Raw genomic sequence first — 21,894 nt, 5'->3', positions numbered from 1 at the left:
GTATATGAGAGTGTACATGTATATGCACCATGAAGTTGCGTGTTTCAAGTCACTTTTTGCAAGAATGTCTCGATATACGTTTAACGAGTGTTTTTACATTCATTCATCATTTTCAAGTCATGCAATGATATTTGCAGAACGGACTGACCCTATTCTGGCTCATGACAGCTGTACATACTGTGGCATCCTCATATGCTGTTCCCTCGTATGTCTTGCATACCATTTTTTGAGCATACTGTCTTGTATATCCTAGCTTTTTTGCATTTTTATCTTGTAAAGTCCTGTAAACATTATTGTAAAATTTTTAAACTGCTCTAAGCCTACTTATGTGCCCAAATGTTTTGTTTCGTGCACTGCACCGCTTCATCTTTTGGCTGCTTTTGCTATGCATTACTACTACTGACCTCTTCATGAAGACTACCATAATTGTAGTATAAAGGTGACACAGTGTTTGTGCTACCCTCTGAGGTTTTGGTGAGCAGTTAATGCAACAAAAGTGCTGCCATTTTTCAACTGCTTGGCTGCAGGAAGACGTTCCTGTCAACTGGAAGTTATATGAAACAAAATCTGATACATGTGAGCTACATATGCATAGTGGTGACCCAAAGAACTATATGTGTGGAGTTGGTGCACATTGTATGGAAAATAAAATATGCAGGTTCATTGATTGCACTTAGTAGTTGTCTTACACATTAAGCATATTATGCAGCTCCTTGGCTTGTCTATACAGTATCTGTATAGCTGCAGGAAATCTGCACTTTAACGTGGCACTCCTGTCTGATTGATTAAGCAGTGAGTGTTTGAGTGAATAATGATGAACCACTCGTAACATTGCCTATGATCCTTAGCTTAGAAGTGTGAGGGTTCAGGCTAGTGGGTAATTCACGTGCCGTTCCATAGCGCGAAACAAGGAAGTAAAGTTGTGCCTTGGTCTCTTGTTTGGTGCCACGGAATCTCGCGTAGATCTTAGCTGTGACAGTGCACATGATAAAAAACATTTTATCTGCAATGCACAAAGCACATTGCAAACAGTGGTGTTCCTTTTGTACACATAAAGAGTCCAATTTTCTTACATGAATATGCATAAACATGGAACCTTCATGAGGCCTTTTGGGTGCACACGGTATGTTGAGCATTTGTGTTGGAGTCGCATAAAAGATGTGTTAAAGGCTTCCAGTCAGTGCAAAGCAGTGTTATTTTCTTTCAATGTGCAATATATTTTGTATGTTACAGTGCCATTTGCTGTGTTTCTTGGTCTTAACTCATATGCTAGTTCTTCATTTTAACAATATTTCACTGTGAGGGCTTTGTATTTGAAGTGTACAGGCAAGTAAGGCTGAAGGTGTTGATCTTATTTCTGGTCATGCTGCTTTGTGATATTTAGAACATGATCTACACTTACTGCTTAAGCAGCCAAGAGTCAAGCTGTGATCATTGCATCATAAAAGTGTTGTTGTGGATTCCCAATTGTCACATTTTCTTCATTAATAATGGAGCTGATATGCCCTCAAACATATTTTCAGCACTTCTGTTTGGCTGAACGTATCCACACGGCCTGCCACGTGCATTTCATGGCGAGGGAACAGTTTCAATACAATTGGTTGGCATGTTAATTCGCACAACCACATAATAGCTAGAAATAAAAAATGAAATCTGTGCATTTATTTCCGCCACCTGGCATTCCTGATCATGAACTCGAATCTGAGCAACAGGGTATCCTTTCAAATAGAATAGCATGAGCTGCAGGTATGTCTTTACAAGCATCTACAAGTGTGAGATAGGGACTGCGGCGAAAATGTCCAAATGGGATTCTTTATTGTCCCAGTTCAAATGGTTTATTAGTCCATTCCCTGTAGCTGCTGGAACCAGTAACTGCTGATAGCGCGAACATTTACTTGGAGAAACCATCCGTGTATTATGTCCTTAGATTTCATCCCTTTCTGACAAGTTACAAAATGTTTTAAAGAGTTGCTCAATGACAATAAACACACCAAAAATTCAGGACAACAGAAGCAACCTACACTAAAATGTGTTGCCCTGCAGGACCACGCACATCTGCCTATAATGAGAGCACGCAGCTTTAATCATAACAATTGAGTGCCAACAAGGCCAACAACAAAGCGCGGCAATACACATAACTTACAGTCACATTGGTTGAAACTTGCTCATGCTTATATACACCCTCATTAAGGGCATCCCACAGGTGTTAGCGGGGAACAGCTAGTTATAAATATAGTTTTCTCATTAAACTTCAGCACTATTTATGCAACGTATAGCAAAAAACCTCGAAGAGATTTTGATGAAAAATTTTGTGCGTTGAGGAACACCATTACAACATATTGCCGCGAATATTTGCAGTGTTCGTTTTTCAAATCTGCCGCGACACCACTTTATCGCTTTGTTTGCGACGCAAGACGCGACTAGATTTATCTCGATTGATCGCAGCCAGGCAAAGCTGATTCTACGTTGTTCTAGTAACTTTGAGCCCTTTATCTCGAATGTTCGCTATCAGCTTTAAATAGAGCACGGCCGACAGCGGCGGGCATTCTGTTCGACGACCACCGAGCACGCTTGTCGCTTCGCCGCCGCCGAGTGATTCAGTCCATTTTGGGTGCAAGTCAGCCCAATAAACAGTTCTTTTAGAAGATCCTTTCGTCCGTCTTCATCGCTGCTTCGACTGCCGTCACCACTACGTGACATCTGGCGGAGGTGCTGGGTAGCCTTCCATGTTCCGGACGCCCCCTTCAAGTCGTGAAGCCAGCCCTCAGCGCTTCGCACCCGAGGACGAGCCAGCAGCTCAGCGGGCCAGCCGACGTCTCCAGGGAGAGGAGCCTGAGTTTGGGAAACTGCCGGACCGCACAAGACAGCGAAAAGACGCTGCTACGAGCACCGCAACCTCGCCGAAGATGTCGACACCGATCATACTGCAGCAGCCGCGGGTGCCGCCAACTTTCAGTGGACCCCTAGTCGAAGACCCTGAAGAATGGTTGGACCAATTTGAGCGCGTGGCGTCATTCAACAAGTGGGTTGATGCGGCTAAGATTGGACACGTTTTTTTCTCATTGGATGGCTCCGCACGCACGTGGTACGAAAACTACGAGTCGTCCCTTACGGCATGGGAGCTATTCAATAGAGAACTATTGCAGGTATTCACCAGTGTCGTGAGGAAAGAAAGAGCCGAACAACTCCTCCAGTCCAGGATCCAGCTTCCGAATGAGCCCGTCCGCAGTTACGTCGAGGAGATGAAGCGCCAATTTCGCCGCGCCGATCCCGGGATGACCGAGGAAAAGAAAGTTCAGTTTTTAATGCGCGGCGTAAAAGAACAACTCTTTGGCAGCCTCGTCCGTCAGCCGCCAAAAACGGACGAGGAATTCATGCAGGAAGCCTGCACGATTGAGAAGACCCTCGACGTCCGAGTTCGGCAGTACAACCGCCCTTCCTCTGCCTACGCAATCCGTTCGGACACGCCGGCCACCACCAGCGACAGCTTGCGGGACGTTATCCGTGAAATCGTCCGAGAGGAGCTACGCCGATTACTGCCATCCCCCCCACAGCCACAGGCATCGACTCTGATGGACGTGGTACGGGAAGAAGTGCAACAGGCACTTGGCACCCCGACGGCCACAGAACCCCAGGCCATGACCTACGCCGCTGCAGTAAGGACTGCTCAGCCCCAACGACAACCCCCACGTCCTCCCCGAGATGAGCCACTTGGTCCACAACGCCGCCTGCCAGCCCCCGCCCGCCCAGCCTATGACCGACCCTCAAGCCCCAGGAAATGCGACGCCTGGAGGACTTCCGACAACCGGCCGTTGTGCTTCCATTGCGGTGAGGCCGGCCATATTCTTCGTCACTGCCCGTACCGACGTATCGGTCTTCGAGGATTTGCCGTTAACGCCCCACGACCACGCTTCGGACAACGTCCGCACGAAATCGACGAGTACCTGCGTCGAGAAGAGTACACGCCGAACCGCTTTTCGCGCTCACCATCGCCGCCAACCTCGCGCTTTGCGTCGCCACGCCGCAGCTACGCAGCCGCGGTACGAGGAAGGTCGCCCAGCCCCCGTAGGGGAAACTAAAGGCAGCAACCTCTGGAGGTGAGGTTGCTCACGAGCTAAACGCCGAAGATCCTCCACCGACCACGCCCCATGAAGACGCTGCACCCGCAACGCCGCATGAAGAACCGACACTCGCTGCACCGACGCCGCACACAATGAGAACCTCGACCACGACGCAAGCTACCTTGAAATCGACGCCGCCACCCAGAGGAGCTTCGACCACACGCCCAACCCGTGACTCGCATACGCGACGAAGCCGTGACCCGACGCCGAGAGCGACATGCAATGCAAGAGCCAGGACCACCGACCTAGAAGTGACTATCGACAGCCGGAAAGTTACCGCTCTAGTCGACAAAGGAGCCGATTACTCCGTTATGAATGGAACATTCGCTGGGCATCTGAAAAAAGTCACACGGCTTGGGACGGCCAACAAATTCGCACGGCAGGGGGCCACCTCATTACGCCATCAGGACGATGTACAGCGCGAGTGACTGTCAAAGGACATACCTATTCTGCGACCTTTGTTGTGCTACCGCAATGCTCCCGCGAAGTGATCTTGGGTATGGATTTCCTTAATGAGCATCAGGCGATCATCGACCTGCGATTCAAGCTGATCACGCTTTCGACGGACGAAGCCATCGCTTCGATGAAAACTCGGGAAAAGCACGTTGCCCTAAGTGTCCTGGAGGACGAAGTGAGCGTCCCACCCCGTTCAAGCGTTATCGTGACCGTAGGCACCACGAAAGCCATAAACACTGAAGCCATCATCGAGGGGAACATGCAGTTGCTACTAGACCGAGGAATCAGCATCGCAAGAGGCATCGCACATTTCCGCAATGGCAAGGCCGATGTACTGCTGACTAACTTCAGCGAAGAATACCGGCATATTAACAGAGGAACGACGATTGCTTTCTACGACGAAATATCTGACGTACGAGACTCCTTCGCCCTCTCCGACCCCTCCGCAGAAGATCCGCCTTACCAAGAGAACTCGCCCACTTTCGACATCAACCCAGCCCTGCACCGGAGCAGACAAGACCAGATCCGCAATCTGCTTCAAAACTACAGTGAGTGCTTTTCGACATCGCCGAAGGTGCGACAGACGCCAATCGCCAAGCATCGCATAACGGATCAACACGTCCGACCTCTCCGTCAAAGCCCCTATCGTGTGTCTCCGCGAGAACGACAAGCCATCCGGGACCAAGTCGAAGAAATGCTTCGCGACGACGTCATCCAGCCTTCAAACAGCCCATGGGCGGCACCAGTTGTTCTAGTGAGAAAGACGGCGCACTTCGATTCTGCGTGGATTACCGCCGCTTGAACAACATAACAAAGAAGGACGTCTACCCCCTCCCCCGCATCGACGACACACTGGACCGCCTCTGCAACGCCAAATATTTCTCATCGATGGACCTCAAGAGCGGCTACTGCCAAATTGAGGTCGACGAAAGAGATCGCTTTATCGCTTTGTTTGCGACGCAAGACGCGACTAGATTTATCTCGATTGATCGCAGCCAGGCAAAGCTGATTCTACGTTGTTCCGGAATGTTCTAGTAACTTTGCGCCCTTTATCTCGAATGTTCGCTATCAGCTTTAAATTGAGCACGGCCGACAGCGGCGGGCATTCTGTTCGACGACCGCCGAGCACGCTTGTCGCTTCGCCGCCGCCGAGTGATTCAGTCCATTTTGGGTGCAAGTCAGCCCAATAAACAGTTCTTTTATAAGATCCTTTAGTCCGTCTTCATCGCTGCTTCGACTGCCGTCACCACTACGTGACAATATACAACAGAAAAAAGTTGTAAATCCAACAACAAAAAGTTCAGTAGTAGCCAGTACATATCACTTCAGAACCAGAAGCTCCCAGCGGGGACCATTTCAACCAACAGCAAACCAGAGGCTTCCTTTTGGGACCAGTAGATTAAAGCCAAAAAATAGTTTGTGCCGTACAGGGGCTATTTCAACCAGCAGCAAACCAGAAGGCTTCCTTCTGGGACCAGATGAAATCATTAGAAAACAATCAAATTAATACATTTTCAACCTGGGGATGAAAATAATACCTCATATATTAGTTATAAAAAAACACGGAAAGGAAGAATTCAATAACAGTAGCAAAAATTCCACCTGTTATGTTGTAAACTTACAACACTCTCGTGTCTGAAATAAATGCCGAGATTTCATTTTTAATGTGTGGACGTCAGTGGCATTCAAGTTGCATGAAAAGCCCAGTAAGCAACACAAGATGCTTGTTTAAAATGCCTGTTTAGGAATATACAATACTGAGCAATTAAGACAGCATATGAAGACTGCGTACTTTTAAAGTGCCTGATTTTCATACACCTATCGTTAGCTCCCGGCAGTGTGACGGCGGCTCGGCGTTCTGCTTGCTCAGCGGCGCAAGAAGCAACAGGGTGGTTGTGTCGGGTGCATTTGCACACTTTGCGTTGGATTTATGACCTGGAGCAATTGCCAACACCACGCGCAGCTGCAGCTTTGCCACAGAATTTGCCGCATTTTCTTGCAACAAGTCCTGCATCAAAAAACACGTTTGCTTCGGATGTAATCGCATCACGTCAAATAGCGCTTGCTTCACGCATGCAAAGTTCCCACCACGGCAAACGACGGCACTGCTTGTGTTCCTTAAAGCGAACAGCTTGTTATGGGAATAAAAATATTGATGAACTTACGGCCTGGTGACCATTGTGTCCCTGAGGAACAACAGCTGTTCGTAATGTGCCCACACGAAGTCCGTGGGCTCGATGTCGTCCGCGCCAGCGCCGCTCTTCCGCCCCAACTCACGTGCCGTGTACAGGCGGCGGAATTTGTCGCGCAGCGATTTCCAGCGCTTTTGTACAAGGTCCACGCTTTCTGCACAATTGTAGCGCGAAAAGTTTCAAGCACATTTCAACCATGAAGTGCTCATCATGAGCGAAGTGTATGCCTACCTGGTGCTCCCGGTAGTACATCCTCCGCCACTTCTCTCCAAAGTGCTGCTTTCACGTTCTTATTTTTATGCAGCCTGTCGCTTGCCAGCCAAAGCGAGCGCCGCCTCTCTACAGCAGCAATGAGTAGTTCGTTATTTATAACCTCAGACATCGCCGCAGCCATAGGTGAACCAAGCGAAACCGAGGGAACGGCGCGAAAAAGTCCGTACCGGATGTTGGGAGAGCTGCGCTCTCTGGTGCACGTCGGTCAGAAACCAGCGAACCCCTTCCGGCGGCGCGCGGGCGCGCGGGCGCGCGCCGGGGCGCAAATATCTGACATTGCCAGATATCTGCGCCCTCCTTGCGCCCAACTCGCGCCTCGCGCTTCGCGCATGCGCAGACCGGTTTTCCAGACGCTCGTGCGCGTAGGCGCTTCGCGTGTACGCCTCGGAATTGTCCATCGAGTTGGGGCTTTAGGGACCGCCAGTTTTACGTCTCGTCTCCGGAGGTTCTCCTTCGAATTGCTCGTAAATATATATATATATATATATATATATATATATATATATATATATATATATATATATATATATATATATATATATATATGTGTGTGTGTGTGTGTGTGTGTGTGTGTGTGTGTGTGTGTGTGTGTGTGTGTGTGTGTGTGTGTGTGTGTGTGTGTGTGTGTGTGTGTGTGTGAGAGAGAGAGAGAAAAAACACGCAATGCACAAGAAATGGGCGAAATCGTTCTATACTTGTCGCACTTGGTGGACGCCACTACCACGCCATGATCGACGCTACTGACTACTACACTAAGGAAAAAACATCCTGCTTTCGTTTTCCGGCATGTATGAGCCTGACTCACGAGCAAGCCTTTTTGGTAGAATGTGGTGTGGCATTTTTAGTGCGAATGCTTCGATGAAATTGTTGCTTAAGTACGCTTAATGCAAAGCGCTCAATCACACTGACGGGCTGTATTTTATTTTACAATTTTCTTTACGTAATCCGCAATATTGTCAAACACCTTAAAACTCACACTTATGTAAGAATTTACTTTTTTTCCTCCCATTCATCAGAGGACGACCACTGGTTTTTCTCAATAGATGGTGGCAGTCACATCATCGTGTCAATACATGCTAGCGGAGAGCAAGGTGATAATCTTCCGGCCAACAAATTGGTACGTATAAAAACATTATTAATAATTGTGGAGAGGGAGATTCCGGCACTGAAGCTTCGGGTTTCTAGCTATGGCTTCCCTTGCAAATCGTCGCTCGTTCACAGACGGCCTCTTTGTATGACGGGATAACAGCTCCGTTAGTCGAACAATGGTCTCTGAGCATTGCCGGCAGCTTTCGGGAGAAGAATTTCGTGCTGAATAGCGTTGAGTAATCTACGGCACAATGAAAATTTCTAAAACATTTTTACTCACAATTTGAAGTTTGTTATTACGCGCGTTAAGAAATTTTTTTCTGGTATTTTCTTGTTTAACATGCTACAATAAAGAAATAAGTACGAAAACTAAAATTATTGTTCATTGCAGCGAGTGTTGCTTTTGGACAATTTCGAAACATATTTTTGTGTCATTGCGACCTGACAACCATATTCCTTTTTCTATGCAAGGAGTCCCGTTATCACGCTTTTTTGCAACCATTATTTGCAGCTGCAGCCTGCAAACATGGTTACTTGCGTTTTGCTCCTTTTTTGGCGGTTTTTACGTCATATTCAGATAAAGAGCGGCAGAGTTCACAGTTGTATTTTTGCGAAAAACATCTGTGCGCCCTAGTGTGGCAGCTACCAATCTAAATCTCTTTGTCGGAAAATTTCGCCAAATAAACCTCGCCCTTTGGTGTGGCAGCCTATTCCTAAGTTCTCCCTTCCAGACGGCTGTCTGCAGCGCCGCCATGTAGCATTCGAGCCAGTGTGGAACCGCCAACCTCCTAACCTGTCTTCATTTAGAAGACGCGGAAGGTTGCTCGGATTTGTTGGACCGTGTGTGGGTGCCAAGCACTAAGGACTATTATGCGGCGTCATAAGGTTCATGTTCTGCAAAAAATGCGGCGTAGTCCACTTTGTGGGCGGCGGTGTAAGATGAAATTCCTCATTGGTCAGTAAGGGGGCTGCGTCGCACGTGGAATGGTAGATTTAAAATGTAAATTAAAACTTAGAAAACTTGTCATTACAAGGACACAACATCACTTAAATGCCATTAGACATGAAAGTAAGGATTGTAAATTAACTGCGTTGATAACAAAATTTGAGCGGTTACTCTGCAATGGAATCATTGACCCTTGACTTCTGAAGCACACAGGCTGCCGCTAGGACAGGCTGGAACGCTGGTACGGCTCGATTAAAACGGGGCTTTATGCAGAGTTTTATGAGCGAAAACTTTCAGAAATTTTGAAAAGCAAGCTTTTTGGGGTAGAAATCTGGCTTTTAAGACATTGTATTATCAGTGTGTGAGCACACCAGAAAACAAGGGAATCGTCTTAAGCTGTAAGCTGGATAACGATTTCTGATAACCACTTTTCAACTGGCTGCATTTTAAGATTTTAGCCGGTCGTTAGTAATAGCCAGATTACTTTCTAGAATTTCGAAAACGCGATTACAGTCGCCGTTGTGGCTCTACAAAATATGGTTGCATCATGCCGAAATACGTTGGCTTTCAAAGGCATGCAGGCAAAGCAACCCCTCCAGTGCACGTAGAAAGTCGAAAAAGCCGAGATTTCCAAGCCACAGCGGCAAGAGTAATCGCATTTTTGAAATGCTAAAATCAGATATAGCTATTACTAACGACCAGCTACAAATCTCTATTTGCAACTAGGCGCCTAACTCTACTAGTCAAAATCTTAATTTTTAAAAATTTGTTCACCGGCTTACTACTTAGGGCGATCCACTGGTTTTCTGGTGTCCGCCAACACTTGAAATACTGGCAATCGGCACAATTTTACCTCAAAATCCTATTATTGAAGCTTTTTGAAGGTGGTATGAATTTCGTGTCTTTCGCATGTTGTCTGCGGCTGAAAAAGAGGAAACAATGTCCGTGTCTGCGTGGGCAAGGCGAACCGGTGACGGGATCCACTGTACTGGGGTGTCGTGCACTTAAAGGCGGAGCTAAGTGTCCCTAATATTTTTTTATTGCAGCCCTGTGTCCCCAACGTCTCTTTTTTATTGCAGCCTAACTTTACGCACCTCAGGAGCTAGCAAATATGCGGTGAAAAAATGGCTTTTAATCTGTGCGGTCGCGCTGTGCTTTTGAAACACTTAATAAGGGGCGCTTCGTTTACGTGCTGTGGGCCGATAAAGAAGTGTAAAGTGGCCGATTTGCACAATATAAAAATAGTGCAAAGTACACCCCACAGAGAAAAGAGAGACGCTGCATGTCTGCCCAGTTTTCTTGAAGCTAACATGGGCATATATTGAAGTTAGCGAAACATGCTCAAGATTCATCCTACCTCACAAACATTCAATTAGAACTACTTTCTATATATGGGGCTAGGAACGCCTAGCTTGAACACCTGCTACCTGGCTTGGAAATAGAAACAGCGTTTTCAAACTTAAGGAACGACCTTTTTCGATTTCTAACCATATCGATGTCAGTTTGTAAATTCACGCCCTTGCTTCTGACAAGCTTAGAGAGGTGGAGGTAGATAAAGGTGTGTATATTGTGTGTTCCACCTTATTCAATCTTCAATTTAAAAAAAACATGCCTTTTGGAGTTCGAACAGCGCTTTTTACGGCACGGCATTGCCATCGGTGTAGCGCACCAGAATACAGCTAGATGTGCTAACCAGTAGTCTAGTTAATGAACTGCTAAGTCAAGCCTGCCATCTCGGGTGTACCACAAGATAGTCTTTTAGGATCCCTTCTTTTCACTCTTTACATCAGTGATATTTTTACCATAGACCCATCTGCAAAATACCTTATTTTCGCCGACGACACCAGCCTATTTTTATCTGGGCGTACAGGCATACGTCTATCCAGCCCTGCCAAAACAACCTTGGTGAAAACTGAACATTGGGCGTTTAAAAACAGTCTAAAGCTTAATGTCAGTAAAACAATCGCCGCTTGTTCTTCTCCACCGCATAAGCAAAGCATGTGAGCTACATCCTCTGGTAGTCAGTGGCACTCAGACAAAAACTTGTCCTTGCTTGTTTGAAAAAGCTAGGCGTGTATTTTTGAGAGCAGATGACACGGGATGATGACATGCAATGTCTAGTGAATAAACTATCACACACAATTGGTTGCCCACATCGCCACTGCTCACTATTGCCACTCTGCATTTTCATTCTGCTTTTCGATTCCTTATTTTTTATGCTCTCAAGTACTTCCCGTTAATATGAGCAACTACAACAGTAGAAAACATCACAAAGGTAGTACTGCTTCATATAAGGGCAATCAGATTAAATGCTAAAGCTTGTAACCTTGCGCATACAGGACCAATAATTACTTCTAGATGATGTCAGGACAGCGCGAAAAGAACAAGTATAAAAGAGGCACAAGAACGCCTCTTTTGTCCTTGTTCTTTTTACGCCATCCTGACATAATCTAGAAGCTATGCACCAACTAGCCCAAACCAATGAACTTCTTTTCCAATATGTAAGCAGCTAAAGAATGTTAAAATGACATATTTTCATAAATCCAGCCTTTTGCGACTATATTAACAATAATAACAATATTTGTTTTTCCGGGAAAGGAAATGGCGCAGTATCTGTTTGATATACCGGCGCAGACCTGAACCGCGCCGGAAGGGAAGGGATAAAGGAGGGAGTGAAAAAAGAAAGGAAGAAAGAGGTGCCGTATTGGAGGGCTCCGGAATAATTTCGACGCCCTGGGGATCTTTAAAGTGCACTGACATCGCACTGCACACGGGCGCCTTAGTGTTTTTATGAAGGCAAAACTAAAAAAACAACGGACTGACACCCATAGTGAATTTGCAAGAACCCGTAAAAAGTTACGACATCTGCAACCCAGAACATTGGTACGCTACCAGGAGCCGGAAGAAGTTTGGCAGGCGGATGCCTTGCTTCAGGCTTTCTGCCATATTATATCAATATTCACCTAATGGCGGTAAGGATGTTCTACTTCCTCTCTTGAAACTAGCCCGTGAAATGAAAATGTATATTTCTAAGATAAGCGAAAAGTGTTTTCTCTTGCGACGTGTTTCTTTGTATTATTTTTATGTATTTTCTCTTACTCAGCTTATGTATTTTGTACCCCAGTTACAATTCTGTGCAATACTTATTCTTTTATGTAAGTGTTGCTGTGAAATGCTGTCGTGCATTTCACAGCAACGGCGAGGACAACTGCGTTTTCGATATTCTAAAAACTGAAGTTTGACATTTCTTACGCCGGAGTGGAAGCCTCAGTTAAGATGGTAGGTTGTTCCTTCTGCGAGCTTCGTGCCCACGAGTGCTCGTCTGTTTGGCATTGAAACAGAAACATACATTCAGACGAGGACACACGGAAGTAGAATATTATAACGCTTCAAAAAAGAAATTAATTTTTATGACGTTCACAAAACAGCGCAGAAACAAATTCACAGAGATGAAAAAGTAGCTTTGCACTCAACTACCAAACTTGTCCGAAAACTAAAGCTTGAGCTCCAAGCTCGCTCTTTGCGGCTTTCCCAAATCCAGGGTCTGGCTACATTGTTGCGCGAAGCCTAACCAAAAGCCCCTCAGCTACGAAAGCTAACACAAAAGTACTCGTACATACGAGCTTCAAGCTCGCTCGACACGGCGTGCTGAAAGCCGGGGGCTGTCTACATGGCTGCGCGAAGCGTGAGCGAAAACCCCTCAGCTACAAAAGGTGGCACAAAAGTACACTCGAGCTTCAAGCTGGCTCCACACGGCTTGCCTAATGCCGGGGACTGTCTACATCGCTGCGCGAAGCCTGACCAAAAACCCGTCAGCTACCAAAGCTGCACAAAAGCACACTCGAGCTCCAAGCTCGCCCTACACGGCTTGACTAAAGCTGGGGGCTGGCTACATCGCTGCGCGAAGCCTGACCGAAAACCCGTCAGCTACCAAAGCTGACACAAAAGCACACTCGTGCTCCAAGCTCACCCTACACGGCTTGACTAAAGCCGAGGGCTGGCTACAGCGCTGCGCGAATCCTGACCGAAAACCTATAATCTAAAAAAGGTGGCAAAAAAGTACACTCGAGCTCCAAGCTCGCTCTACACGGCTTGCCTAAAGCCGGCGGCTGTCTAACATTTTTTTAAACATCAACGTAGAGACCCCCTTTTAGGCGCGGCGCAAGCTCCGGGGCCACGGCACACGCGACGAGTGACTTCCTTCTAGCCGCGGCGGTACGAAAGCTGACGTCACGCGTCGTCATAGGAACTGAGATTATTGACGTCACGCCGCCTGCCAAGCGCAGCGCCGGCTCTGGAGGGAGCACGGCATACGCGAAGTGCGGTTAGACCTGGCGTAGTACGGCTTTCGCAATAAAACATGACAGGATTGCGACGCAGGCGCTGGCTGCGCGATTTACGTGAGCACAAGTGATAAGGACTGTGCTTGTCGCTATCAAACTCCACAAAGGAAGCATAACGCTTGCCTAAATCGCACAGCCAGCTGGTTGGTCGCTGCTCTGTCACCTTTTAAGCGGCAGCACAGTGGGCTAAATGTCCGGTTCGTTCATACACGGAATGTTTGAGAGCACTGCAATCGTGGCACGCAAGCGGGCATGTCACGTGGTATTGTATTTCGCGGGCATCTGCAGTGAGCGAAAAGAAGCAATTACGTAAGGAATGGATAGTTAGCTTGACGTTCAGCCATACGTTTCGCGGAATGTTCTACACCTTTCTCATTAGATTTTTTCGCCTGTCTTCATTCGTTGTGAGATTGGTTAATTAGTCAAGAATAATCATGCAATTCGGCACAGTACAAAAATAGTGTGAGCTGCCCCATACAATAGAAAGCAACATTCAATTAGTCGCGTCGTGTTAGAGGGCAGCGGCATATTTTTAAAGTCTGGGTAAAGTTAGCGTGGACGCCCTGTATATGTGCCAGTAGAGCTGCCATCGAATTGCATCCCCCTCTTCCTAGGCCAACATTCGCATAAAATTTAAGGGAAGCTCATTTGGCGTAGAATATTCGAAGAGGTGCCTAATGACTTGACATGATCCTGAAGATAGTATCACTAATTGAGACGAAACCGAAATTATGTGTGAAATTGGCAAGGACGACCTTTCCGCCCCCAAACCATGCATTCTGAAGACCTTCAGATGGTCAATACGGCCGAACGGTTTGTCGCAGGAGTTTTGGTAGACGTCAAACGATTTCTTGTGTTGCGATGGACACATTTATGAAATTTATAACTGATATACAAAGAAATATAGTGGATATATTGAACGTGCCTGCAATTCATAATAGTAGTTCAAATTCTATTAGTTTCATGGTGCTGCTTGTGTCTCAGAAAGGGTGGTTCCAGAAAGAAAATATCCGCAGATGTTTGGATTTTGTCTTCTCCACGTATACTGAGCACACTGATGTAAACACTTGAAGCTCCCGTAGCTGACGCTCTTAAGTCGCACACTGAGGCAGTGGTAGCAAAGAATTATTCATTGGCCAAAATGACACAGTGTGCTTGTATCCCCTGAAATGTTACGCTTGGACCTCCATCAAGAGCTAAATTAAGGTTGGACAGAATCTGCAGAGATGCTTTGGAGTCGTCAAAGATAACCCATCAGCCGCAGGTTCGGCGCAGGATATAGGAAAAAAAATTCTTTAACACCGTGAAGCTCAGTTGTCGTAGAGGATGACTTCCGCTTTAGCCGGTAAGCAAGGACATGGGTTGCTGAGGGCACATAAAGACCACAGGGAGGAGTTTATTGCGGAGTTAAACTTACTTACCGTGAAATTATGAGTATGCTGCGTATATTCCTCGGTTAACCAGGCTAGAGTAGCTTGCTTCTTCCTCTTCATGTGTGTGTCATGTGGCTCGTAGCATTAAGACCTGGAACAAATTGCTCCACCTTTAGAGGCGAGAGTGCCCAGGGCCAAAGGTCAGAAGTGGTAGTTTTTCTGGCTGTATAATAGTAAAGAAGGACAGCTCCACAGCTTGAACAAAGCCGGGGTTACAGCGAGTCAGGTGCGCAGGGTGCAGGAATTGATGCTTCCCCTGGAGGTCATGGCGGAGATAGGTACGCATAGTTTCTTGGCTGGCACTCACATCGTCCGGGAGACAGCATTGTTCCGCTACTGTTCCTAATGCAGAGGAACCCTTCGGGAGGCCAAGGCATATCTGCACTAAGTTGCTCCGCGCGGCCTCGAGAATCTCAGTGCTTTTTAGAAATAGAGGAGGAGGAAGGGGAAAGGCAGGGAGAATAACCGGAAATATAAACCTGTAGAAAGTAGCGCAAGGTTCCTTCAACGTATGAATTTTTAACCAGAACCATTATTCGGCAGTTCTGTCTACCCTCTCCCCCCTCCCGTGTTCCCGCCATGGAAACTTGCGATGCTGCAATGAACTTCTCGCGGAGTTTTTTTTATCTGAGATGACCACGAGAGATTACTTAAAACCTTTCTTAGAACACGAAACAAGGCTGGTCACGTGTTCTGGTAGCTTTAGGTTTTATTTCGAAAGCAATACTACGCCAGGTACAACCGCCCGTCGCGTATGCCGTGCTCCCCCAGTGCCGGCGCTGCGCATGGCAGATGGTGTGACGTCAACTCTCTTCGTTGCTATGACGGCGCGTGACGTCAGCTTGCTCCCCGCCACAGCTAGAAGGCAGCCGCTCGTCGCGTGTGCCGTGGCCCCCGAGCCGGCGCCGCGCCTAGCAGGTGGTCTGTCCGTTGATATGACGACCTCCTCGCATTGCTCTCGCTCTGTGGCGGGTTCACTGGGATATATAGCGGTGCACTACGCGCTGGTTGATCAGTCTCGCCATGAAGGCTACCGACGAAGAGTCTATATCTGAAGCTAGTTGCTCTACTGCTTCGGAACAGTTAAATTCTAAGGCCAAAGCTAAGCAAGCTTTCGCAATTCAACCAGGTTTAACCACAACTAAACCACAGCCAATTTTTCGTACGAACTCGCGCAGTGGTCATCCTTGATGAGAGATTACAGTCTATCAGAACACCTAGGGATCACTGAGTTCGTACAGAAGTTAGTGACCGTCCACCAAGGAAGAGCGGACATCGAGTCATCAGCTTTCTTGCAGAATCCATGTCAACAATCCTTTCTGGTGAGACACGAACACCTCGGGCTGCCAAGTACATGGAGATGTGGTGTAGCGCTTTCTGAAGACGCTGCTATGTAATATAGCGCTAACATGCAGCGTCCCAAATCATATCATCTGCATAAATCGTTATGTGTACACCTTTCGGAAGGTTTCTTGCATGCATAAGGGTAATACTGAACAGGAGAGGGCATAGCACCGCTCCCTTAGGTACCATTTTCTCCAGAGCGTGAAAGAACATTGGACCGTTTGCAGTGGTCACAAAAATTTAAGGTTCTTTTAAATAGTGTCAAATAAACTTATAGAGATTTCCTCTGAGCGCCAGACTGGCTAAGGCTTATGAGAATTGCATGACGAATAACACAGTTAAAAGCCGACTTGATCTCAAGTAAAACGGTTGTCGGTATGCAGCAAAAATTAAATTATACGCTTTAATTGATGAGACGTGGGTGATCACAATATCAGTCGAAGATATATTATGACGAAACCTGTAAATCTCTTGGGGTTACTCAATCCGACTTTCGAGCAACCAAACGATGCGTTTGCAGAAAATTCACTCCATAAGCTTACTTAAGCAGCTCAGTAGGGCGATGGTCCGGAAGGATGGAGAACTTGTTCGCTGGTCACATGGTTTCAAGCAGGTGCCATTTTCGCCAGCTTCCATTCCGTGGGGACCGCACCAGTCATCCAGGAAGAACTGAAGCATTCCAGGTGTCGCAAACGGCAGTTGCGGGGTAGCTTTGCAATGGCATCATAGGTCACTGCAACGTGACCCGTAGACGTCCCTCTGAATTATAGCACGATAACTGCGGATAAGGCTTCAATTGTGAGAGGCAGGTACGACGCTGGCACTGCCATCTGTGAGATGCATGACTGATCATCTGCAGAGAGTGCCAAAGGCCCTGACCGCAGTGACAGTAGTTTGCTGTATTCTTGTGAGACTTCTTTCAGGGATTTTCTTTCTTGCAGAGATGTAGCAACTACCTACGCGGCAGAATAGGGCACGGAGCGCTGCGCATACTCCACTCCGGAGACCACATAACACAACGACAACCAAATGAAGAACCAATTGGCCATACAATTGTATGGACGCCAGGACACACGGGAGTGGCAGGAAACTAAGAGGCGGACAGAATAGCTCGAGGGTACACTTAATACCGATCATCCAAAGTAAACGACCTCGAGGGGACCCAACCGCTACCCCAAGATTATTCGACGATACTAAATTACCACAAGGGCTGCACAAAGCGGTATCCACCACCGCACAACTCCCTTAGCAGAGAGGACTCTGTCGCGTGGAGGCAGCTACAAACGGGCTCGTACCCGAACCTAAACGTGCTCAGCAAAATGTAATCCACACAATACAATGACAAATGCCCCTGGTGCCACGAAACACCCACGCTGTGTCACATAACGTGAGCATGCCAGAAGATAGACTCGGTACCCGTTATACCAAACCCGAGTGTGGAGCAATGGGAGGGAGTGCTCTCCAGCGATCGCCGGGTCGACCAAGAAGGTCCGATTCGGCGAGTACAATTGTCAGCAGCATCCAGCGCAGCCCAGGACTAAGGGCAACCGACCGTTGTGCAAGAAGATGGACGAAGCCAACTAACGGCCGCAGAAGACCAGCCAATCTAGAGCTCAATAAAGTTTTTCACTCACTCACGCACTCTAGCAGAGAGAGTGCAGCGAAACCGTGAAGCTATTGGAGGAAAGTGCACATATCTCTAGTGATCCGCGAAATTTTGGTAGCTGACGAAAGAAACGCCACTTTTGCCGACTAAGTTTTCCAAGTAGCAGAGAACGTGACGGTTTAGCCGTCGGAAGGCACGAAAGTCTTCAATGTTTTTTGTGCGCCAAGCTTTCCTTCCAGCTCGCCTGCGATGAGCGCACAGCCTTTGAAACGCTGCATCATTTGTGGGTTGCCTATCATTTTTAGCAGTAGCTCGTGTACTTTCTCTCAGGCGACGAGCCATTGTCGATACTAATTCCGCATTCCGGGTTGCAGTGGGGTACACTCCTCGCATCAAATAAGAATACTATTTCAAATATGAATATGTCAATAACTGAATGTAATAATATAGTAATACTTTAATTGTATTTTGATACAAGGAAAGGAGCAGGCGCTAATAAGCTGTTTCGAAGAGTAAATGGAAGGGGCGGCTCTCCCCTTGAATGATGTAATTGCACAGCAGATAACTATTGAACAGATATGTAACCTTCATAGTATCACTGTATTGTCTACAAAAACTTCCAATCGTACCCATTAGATCCAAGCACCGAAAGTGCAGTGAAAACCGAAGACTTAAAGCACCTAATTCGCGTTTGGCGTTACCACGCCAAATGAACCGTAATTTGTTTTTGTGCCACTCGTTGCATGTGCCTTTGTGAAGGGAAAGACTGCAGGTTAAGGTTACTGCAGGTTAAACAGAGAAATAAATAAACGAGGTGGCATGTGGGGTACGAAACGAATTTAAGTCTTGAGAGGAAATGATCTAGTAGGTAGTTGGTGCGTCGAGCGAGGAGGTGTGGCGGGCCGTCGGCGCAGTCTGTGGGCTCCGGTCGGTGCACTAACAGAGATGTAGGGTGGAAGCCAATGTCTGCGGTGGTGTCAATGGCACAGCGTTGGCGAAAGGTGTGCACGGCGGGCCCCAAGGCTGCCGCGGGAACCTGTCACACCTGTAGAATTCGCGTGCGGCCCCCGGTAAGGTAGCCCGCGTAAGCGGCGAGGGCAACGGGGGCAGCCCGTGTTCAGAGACTTGCCGCCCACCGGAAAGGCAGGAAGAGAACAGCGGAGCCTGTCTGGTGGCTCAGGTCGTCGACGACGGGCTGTCCAGGTCTGGTAGTGTGGACGCCTGCACCTGAGGCCCAAGCCTGGAAACTCGGGGAGAAAGCAGATGTGGCTGGTTGGCTGGCCTCAAACAGAGCTGCCACATACTCACTATGTGAAAATGGCCAAGACACAGGCGGTTAAGTGCTGGAAACAGGAACGTTTTGATGGGAAAAGGACTAATAACAGTATATAGGCTGACAGATTGGGAGACACAAAGACAGGTGTCCTGTCAACAATGAGACCGAAGACGGGAGGGCGGCTTAATGTATATAACTGTATAGAACGCCTTAAATGTTTCAATGTATCACTTACTGAGAGCGGGATGGAAAAAAAAATTCTAAATGGGAGTCGCTGCGTATCTTAAAGGAAATTTTGCACAGCAGGGCGCACACTCCTGTCGCTTCGTCCAAGCGAAGACCCGCCAATGAAAAGAACAGCCGCAAAGGACACAGGCAAACCTAGCTGATGAAAAGAATTTGCAATAGGTGCCTCCTCAAATAAGAGAAGCGGCGGCAGAACAGCAGGAAGTGATCTGCTGCTTCAGTTCGGCACAAGAAGAGCACTGTGGGGAACCGCCAGTCCAGATCTGTGAAGGTAGAAATTTAGCAAAGGAACCCGGCAACGCAAACGCGTGAAAGAGACCTCTAGTGTGCGCGAGCGCCAGTCTTTGCTACTGAAAAGATGCAGAAGATTCTGATATTCGGGAGATGATGTTAGAGCTGAGGCAGCAAATTCCTGAAATATCGTGTAGCTGCAAAACCTCACCGCAGCTGTGTATGCACAGGTTGGCCGGGCAGCAATAATTGGGCCGAAGAGTGGGGCCCTTGCTAAGGAATCTGCAACCTCATACTCATTTAAGTGGCAGCCCATGTGTCCCGGTACCCAAAGCAAGGTTACCGATTTACATGGAGCGGCATCAGGAATTTAAAGAGGCGTAATGCCCGAGACACACTGGGTGAAGATAATGAAGAGTAAATAGACAGAGACTCCGTCATAACTATGACCTGGAAAACGGTAGTCTCTAGTTTTTGTAAGGCTCAAATTACTGCTAATAATTGAGCCAGAAAAATTAGAGTGATATCAGAAAGGCAGAGAGAAAAGCTCCAACCTAGTGAAGGTGAAAAATTCCCACACCTGCCTTTTCACGATCCTGCGAGGCATCAGTAGAAATCAGAATATAAGAGGGAAAAGACCCTTGGTGGTCCTGCAGCAAACCCCAAAGGAAAGGAAAGCGCAACAGCTTTGCATTCCATAGAAAAATGTCATCGGATGCAATCTTTAGAGAACGTGAGTTTTTATATACTTGGCGGACATCTGTGAAATGAATGCTTAAGAAATCAAGGCGGGACTGCAATCGAGATCAGACGGAATTAAAAATGTTTCAGGTTGACTGAGAAATGTTCTATTGGAGGCGTGAAGAGGTGAGTCGCACAATTTTAAAAATGTTTCAAATGTTAAAAGGCGAAACCTAGCCGATAAAGATAATAATCAAGGCTCAAGGTGCAGAACATCGCTAGGACATGGCATCAGGATCTGCAAAATAGTGAGGTCCGAGTGGCAGGAGCTTGGCCGTCTTCATCGGGACACTTTGCTCCTTCAGCTGCAAACTTCGTGTGGTCTCACCAGAGGAAAGCAGGCCTTCAGAGATCATCTCTCCGTTGTGGACAGATGCACCGACTTCATTTGGCAACAGGTTTTGCCGCACCTGCGGACCTTACTACCGAAGAAAACAGTCACCACCGCGAGCGCCATCTACTGTACAGGTGGGGTTTCCCTTCCGCAAGATGTGCGCCGTGTGCTCGAACTGGGACCTAAATTCGCTATTCCACCAAAGAAGACGCCCCCGGAACTAGTGGCAATGGTTCATCAGGCTTCCCGTCTAGCAGAGGAATGTGATAAACAAAGATGTATATCAGAAGGCATTGACGCTGTAATTCGTTATGAACCGTCATACTGCAACATTCCCGTTAGCCGATCTGTATCATATCTAAAAGAAAAATCCCTACGCGTTCTGTTAGCAGACAAAGAAGGGGGTTTCGCTGTGTTCCCAAAAGCCGTCTTTGCATCAAAAGCACTCGAAGCCATTAACTCGGTTTTTTTACAAAAGAATGAAAAATCAGTAACCTCAGCAAAGGAAAAAGTCAGACAAATATTCTCTCAGCACCACTTAAATGGTCTCTTAAAACGTATTGAGGATAATGAAAATAACACCTTGAAGATATTCTTTACCGCGAAGACCCACAAAGTTGATTGCCCCCTTCGAGTAATAATAACCGAAAACGGTACTTGGCAGAAGTCAGTTTCCACGTTTTTGAAAGCTCATCTAGCATTCCTGCATGTTGATGACCACTTCATGATCAAAAGTTCCTTTGAAGTTATAGAGTTCCTTAAAGATCAGAAAACAGAGGGTACCATAGCCTTTTCTATCGACATTAAAGGTCTTTATTATTCTATTCCAAAAGAAAAATTGCTCAAAGCAGTAGAAGATTGCATAGATCACCACGGCTCTACCGCTTTTCAAAACGCCTCCGGTATGTCTGTACAAGGCTTTCTGGAGTTACTTTCAACGCACCTCTCCTCAACCTACTGTGCATGGAACGAGCACATTTAACTCCAAAAATCTGGAATACCCATAGGATCATGTTTAGCACCCATACCCAGTGACATTTTTCTGGCGTCTATAGACAGGACCTTGGCTTCCATCCTTCCCAGCTCATCTGTTATAAGGACGTTTCGGTATGTCGATGATTATCTCGTGGTCATAAATAGCCACAAGCAGGCGTTCCACTCAGACCTTCAGAATATTTTGCATACTTTCACTTCGACCATGTTCCCTCTAATCCTAACTCACGAGGTGCCAGTAGACAGCACTATCAGATTTCTTGACATCAA

General features: G+C 47.1%; 1 protein-coding gene across 1 annotated transcript in view; it reads left to right on the top strand.

Annotated features, from left to right (window-relative positions):
- Positions 1–21,894, top strand: part of LOC144103290 (uncharacterized) — a 175,775-nt gene that overhangs the window by 114,831 nt on the left and 39,050 nt on the right. The window contains exon 6 of the mRNA XM_077636051.1: positions 8,059–8,159. Coding sequence (XP_077492177.1) covers positions 8,059–8,159 — 101 coding nt within the window. The remainder of the gene's footprint in view (positions 1–8,058; positions 8,160–21,894) is intronic.

The sequence above is a fragment of the Amblyomma americanum genome, chromosome 9 (genome assembly GCF_052857255.1).
Source record: "Amblyomma americanum isolate KBUSLIRL-KWMA chromosome 9, ASM5285725v1, whole genome shotgun sequence".
Lineage (NCBI taxonomy): Eukaryota > Metazoa > Arthropoda > Arachnida > Ixodida > Ixodidae > Amblyomma > Amblyomma americanum.
Note: the sequence above shows the minus strand (reverse complement) of the source record. Positions and strands in the feature narration are given on the sequence as shown.